The sequence below is a fragment of the Lycium barbarum genome, chromosome 9 (assembly GCF_019175385.1).
Source record: "Lycium barbarum isolate Lr01 chromosome 9, ASM1917538v2, whole genome shotgun sequence".
In the NCBI taxonomy this organism is placed as follows: Eukaryota; Viridiplantae; Streptophyta; class Magnoliopsida; order Solanales; family Solanaceae; genus Lycium; species Lycium barbarum.
The window spans coordinates 17012635-17018223 of record NC_083345.1 but is presented as its reverse complement, the minus strand read 5'-3'; the positions used below and the strand labels follow the sequence as shown (position 1 = coordinate 17018223).

General features: G+C 36.5%; 1 protein-coding gene and 1 pseudogene across 1 annotated transcript; one reads left to right on the top strand and one right to left on the bottom strand.

Moving 5' to 3' along the window:
* The first annotated feature begins 500 nt into the window (after positions 1 to 500).
* Positions 501 to 2255, top strand: LOC132608909 (FRIGIDA-like protein 3; annotated as a pseudogene).
* A 494-nt stretch (positions 2256 to 2749) lies between these two features.
* Positions 2750 to 5157, bottom strand: LOC132608911 (phytochrome A-associated F-box protein). The gene is made up of 2 exons (XM_060322699.1): positions 4392 to 5157; positions 2750 to 3426 (listed from the first exon to the last, which is right to left on the bottom strand). Exons 1-2 carry the CDS (start codon positions 4967 to 4969, stop codon positions 3003 to 3005), a joined length of 1002 nt encoding a protein of 333 aa, XP_060178682.1. The 5' UTR covers positions 4970 to 5157; the 3' UTR covers positions 2750 to 3002.
* Positions 5158 to 5589: the final 432 nt, after the last annotated feature.

Sequence of the window (5589 nt, the reverse complement as noted above, 5' to 3'; positions counted from 1 at the left end):
TGTTTCCTAAGAAGCTTTAAAATGTCAAATAAAATAAAACAGTGAAACTAAATGTTAATTTAATATTGTGGTCCAACTTCAAAAGCCAACTGTAATATTTGTTCTTTTTCCTTTAAAAACATCCACTCTTTTGCTAGTGCGCGGTTCTTGCTTTGATAAACCAATTTAATACAAAGCCAAAGTTGAAAAACACAAAATTGATACGATGGTGTTTCGCTGAAAATGCGTCCGTACATCCACTAGAATTGTTGTGACCAAAGAAGATTAGGTAGTATACAGTAGGTTGATGTTATTGGTCTTTTTAAGGTTCGTTTACTTTTAAACTTTTAAAAATAACACCTAGTAAGTATTTGAACATTAAAAAATTGTGATATTTGAAAATGATAATAGTTAAAAAATGAAATGTGTTTGGACATACATTTGATTTTAAAAATAAAATAAAATTTGTGAATGAAAAAAAAAAAATCACTTGAAAAACGGTCAACACTGTTTTTCCAAACATCTTCATTTAGCTCTCTCTCAATACAGCAAAACCCTCGCCTACCCAAATGGTCTGAATTCTCCGATCCTGGAGTTTCTGCCATGGAAGGTACACAATCAGTTGCAACATTGATGGACTGCACAACATCTAAGATTCAGCAACTACAGAAAGCATTCGCTGAGTTGGAAAGTCACCGTGCTGTTACTCTCAACCTGCAATGGAAGCAACTTGAAGAGCACTTTAATGGGCTTCAGAAGTCCTTGAAGAGACGTTTCACTGAACTGGAAGACCAAGAGAAGGAGTTCGATACAAAAATTGTTCAATCTAATGAGATGTTAGAGAAGCGTCAAGCAGCTGTTATTGCTAAAGAGCAAGCTTCACTTCAGAGGCTTCAGGAGAAAAGAGATGCAGCAGTTTCCGCGATTGCTCTTGCTCTGCAGAAGCATAAGAAGCCTTGTTCTGTGGAACCAGCTGTCATTAATTGTGAGGTTCAAGACGGGCCATCTGTTCTGGAAAAACCCGAGGATTCCATAGAGACTGAGGGTGTTATAGATGATACCGGAAAACCTTTTCCGTATTGTGGTGTGGAAGTTAAGTCTTATCCAGAACTAGTGAATCTATGCCGAAATATGGATTCTGAAGGCCTCCATAAATTCATATCAGACAACCGTAAAAACCTGGCAGCTCTCAGGGAGGAGATTCCTCTTGCTTTAAGAGCTGCAATCAATCCTGCCTCTCTGGTACTGGACTCGCTGAACGGGTTTTACAACTCTGATATATCAATTTCTGATGCTAAAAAAGATGCGAATCTTTTGGGACAGCGGCGAACTTGTATTATGTTGCTGGAATGCCTTAATACTTTATTGAACACCCTGGGAACAGATTATATTTCAAGTATAATATCAGAAAATGTCAAAGGACGTGCAAAAGCTATCGCTGAGGAGTGGAACCTGAAGTTAGATGAACTTGACGTCGATGCAAATAATGGAAATTCCTTGGAGGCTCATGCATTCTTACAGCTACTTGCTACTTTTGGTATTAATTCCAATTTTAACCAGGAGAACTTATCCAAGCTGATACCCATGGTTTCACGTCGTCGCCAAACAGCTGATCTCTGTCGTTCCCTTGGATTATCTGACAGAATGCCAGGTGTTATTGATGTGTTGATAAATAATGGAAGACATATAGATGCTGTTAATCTAGTTTTTGCATTTGAGCTGACACAGCAGTTTCCGCCTGTTTCTCTATTGAAATCCTACTTGAATGAAGCCAGCAAAGCATTTATACCTCTCAATTCTGGAAATGCATCACCTACTGTGCAGAATGATGTCAATGAGAAAGAGTTGTCTGCACTAAAGGCTGTGTTAAAATGCATTGAAGACCATAAGCTTGAGGAGCAATACCCTGTGGATCCCCTTCAGAAAAGGGTTCTTCAGCTGGAGAAAGCGAAGGCAGACAAGAAAAAGGCAACTGAAGTTGCAAAACCTCAGTCCAAAAGACCTCGTCCAAATGGTGTCGGAAATGGCCCCCGAGTAAATAATGTTGTCACTGAGAAAAACTTCTATCCCAGAATGACTGATAGGTACCCGCATCCCGCTTTTTGACAGACCGTATGCTTACCCTGGACCGACCAGCACCCATGTTCCATCATTCATGGGTGCTCCTGCTTACAACTTTTCTCCTGGCCATGACTTCTTTGGAAATGGCTACCATTACCAGGCTTCTTACCTGCACTGAATATCCTTTTAACTGGTAGTGATTAACCCTTGGAGTTTGCTTAATTTGCTCGTGTGAGGGCGAATTTAGTACTGAATGCAGTCTACCTGTCTATTTCTAATCTGGTGTAAAAGCTGATATTTGATCTTTGAACATATGCACTGTTTTTCATGTTATATCCGTTAATCTCGCGTTAACATTGGTTCTTTGCTCCAAAAAAAAAAAAAAAAAAACATCTTCATTTAAGCGAAAAAACAATCAATCTAACATATAACCAAATAATATTTTGAAAAGAAAAAATCTAAGGGCAAACGTAGAGATAAACTCTCATTCTGCTTAAAGTTGATCCGTGAATGATTGTCAAACTTCTAAAAGCATCTCCACAGATGAAATGACCAGATGCAATAATGGAGAGCTCATTGGGCCCGCCACTTCCTCAATTGAAAATGATAACTTTGCTATTAAACGATTCCATCCAACACTTATCTTATTTCTTAAGATCAGAAATCTAAAATTTATAATCTACGTCAATCACTCCCAGAACCAAAACCATTCAACGAGATTCACACATTCGCTATAAGTAGATGAATCAAATGAAGAGAAACTCAATACAAATATAAATACTCCATCTACTAAACTCTATAATGCAAATATGGCAAATACCAATTGTAAGCAATCACAACATACATAAAACCCAAATAAATCAACCAGCCTAAAATGGCAAAAAATAACCAAATGCCACTCCCAAATTACCAAACTATCAGCTCATGCAACACAAATAGCCCATAATTGGTTCAGAATCAAGTCAAGTATACAATGGCCAATCAGTCCATGCTCCAGAAACATGGCCATTCTCGCAGACATAAGCTCGAACAACTGGTTCTCCATCATCATGGTACCCAAAATACCTCCTCAAACAGAACGCCGAATGCAGATCCCACGTCTGTTTCGACGAGCAAAACGCACAATTCAGGTCAATCTTCTTCCTATTACCATCATTAATCGTCCTCCAAACTCTTGACCGCTTGAAATTCTTGAAGATCCCTCGAAATAGCATGTAATTCCTCTTCTCCTCAATGTGAATACAACCAGGCCAATCACATATGTACAAGCAATCCCCTTTAAATCTACTCGCTAATAGCTTATTCCCCTGCTCACGGCTCAAATTCCACACCCCAGAAGCCAAATGAGAACAAGGTGATCTATAAATTCTTCGCCTCTTCGAAACCCTGAATTCAGCGAGAAAAAGAATTACCAATCATTTACACAGTAATTAATACATACATAATAACATGACAGTTACTTAGTGCTGGTTTGGCCATGATGAGGTTGATTTGAAGTTAAAATTCTGTTTGGACATGTAATTTGGATCTCAAAAGTTATACTTCCTCCTTCCCAAAATAAGTGTTGCTTTGACTCATTTCAAATTTCACGTCCATTGAGAAATCAATAAATACAACATATAGTAGTTTACTAAATTACTTCTATTTAATAAAAATAAAATATTTCTCCCTCTTGAATACTATGCATCTTATTAATCATTTTGACATTGAAAAACATTCTTCACAAATTCCAACAATACCAATACAGTGTGAATTGTGTTGGATCTCCAACAATTGTTATAATCCCAATATTTTGACAATTAAATGTTTTTGAGAATTAAGCACTATTAAGAAGAAGTATTTTTGTCAATATAAAGATATAGTTGGAAAAAAAAAAGTTTTCTTCAATATAAGGGTATAGTTGGAAAAAAATACATTTTTGTCTTGAATCTAAAGACACGGTTATTTTGGGACAATTGTTTTTGCTACAGCGACACTTATTTTTTGGGACAGAGGGAGTACTCTTTCCAATAAAGATGAAAACCTCACATTTGTGTTAAGAACTTCTCCGAATCTTATACAATGTTAATATATGAGCAACCCATAGTTTATAAACAAGATATCGGAATAACCTAAATCACGCATTAGTAATTGTAGTTTGTTAATGCGGCGTCATAAGATATTCTCATACCTTGTTTATGAACTACAGTTTGCTCATCTAGTAAGATGGTAAGAATTGAGTAAGTTTTAATAGTTTTCACAAATGTGAAGTTTTCATTTTTATGAAAAAAAGGTATACAAATCAACCTAATTTCAAATCATAGCCAAACGGGCCCTTAATTGCAAATGCAGGATGTGAGTATGTATTTTACCTTGCTGGGCTGACCACTACATTTGGGGGTTCTTCCACAACTTCAACCTGATTTAAGGTTGTTGATTCAGAAATATCATAAACAGTATCAAACATAAGATCATCAAACAAAGACCAACCAGAATCAGCAGCCACTACTTCACTAGCATCACATCTACCATTATTACTCGACGAAGCAGACTGTAAAACACTATCGGGTCGGGTCAAGACCCGACCCGGGTAATTCTCATCTGGGCCAAGTTCCCTTTCAAGCCCAAAATCAGAATTCTCAAGCAGCACACCAGCTTGATGTAAACCTGGACAACATACAGCTAATTTGTAAAGTGAAGACCAACCACCAGGTGGAACCATGGAAGAAGAGTTGGTAGTATTATTAAGGAGATCAGATACAACTGAAGGAATAGTTAAAGAACATTTTGATTTGTAACAGATGTTGTGAATTATTGAAGTGAATTTTGTGGAAACGCAAGATAGACGTGCCCAGTTTCTTGGGTCATCTTCTAACTTGAAAAATATGTTGAGAACAAGATCCTCTGAGAGTTTTGAGAAAAACCCATCAATCATAAATGAATCAGACATCTAGAAAATTAAAAACAAGAACAATTGGTCATGGAGAATTTGGGGTGCCGTGTGTATGTGGCGGTGGTTGTTTTTGCAAAGGAAAAAGGTAAAGGGGGTAGTTTTGGAGGCGAAGGCACCCCAAAGGCAGTTTGTGGAAATTGGAGGATATGTTTCGGTGCCTGGTTTGTTAGTTGTTTTATCAAAGTATATTTTATATACTTGGTCTGTTTCGAGTTATATCATCCTTTTTTCATGGAATACTTTATTATTATTAAGTGTTATTATGAAATATTATGTATATTATGGTGGATGTCTATAACTCCTAAGAAGTTACTCCTACTATTTTTTTCATGATATAGCTATTAAATCTCCCACCTTCTATCTTCATTATGTAAATATTAGTTCTCACACTTTCATGATCTTTCCCCGTAACCTTCATAGTTATTATCTTATTTATTGCCACCTTTTGACTATCCTCTATGTAGTAATATATATAGGGATATAATAGGTGATGTACTTACACTTGAACATACTTCGATGAATAATAAAACTTTCATCTCTTGTCTCTCTTTATTGTTCTTGCTTTATCTTTTGGTATACTGTACTAACTCTTTTAGAATGATTTTACAACACGTTAT

What these genes read in the sequence shown, in the direction of transcription:
- LOC132608911 (XM_060322699.1), bottom strand. Translation starts at nt 4,969, where the DNA reads ATGTCTGATTCATTTATGATTGATGGGTTTTTCTCAAAACTCTCAGAG. An exon ending in GTAGTGGTCAGCCCAGCAAG is followed by an intron (nt 3,427 to 4,391) that starts GTAAAATACATA and finishes CGCTGAATTCAG; the next exon opens with GGTTTCGAAGAGGCGAAGAA.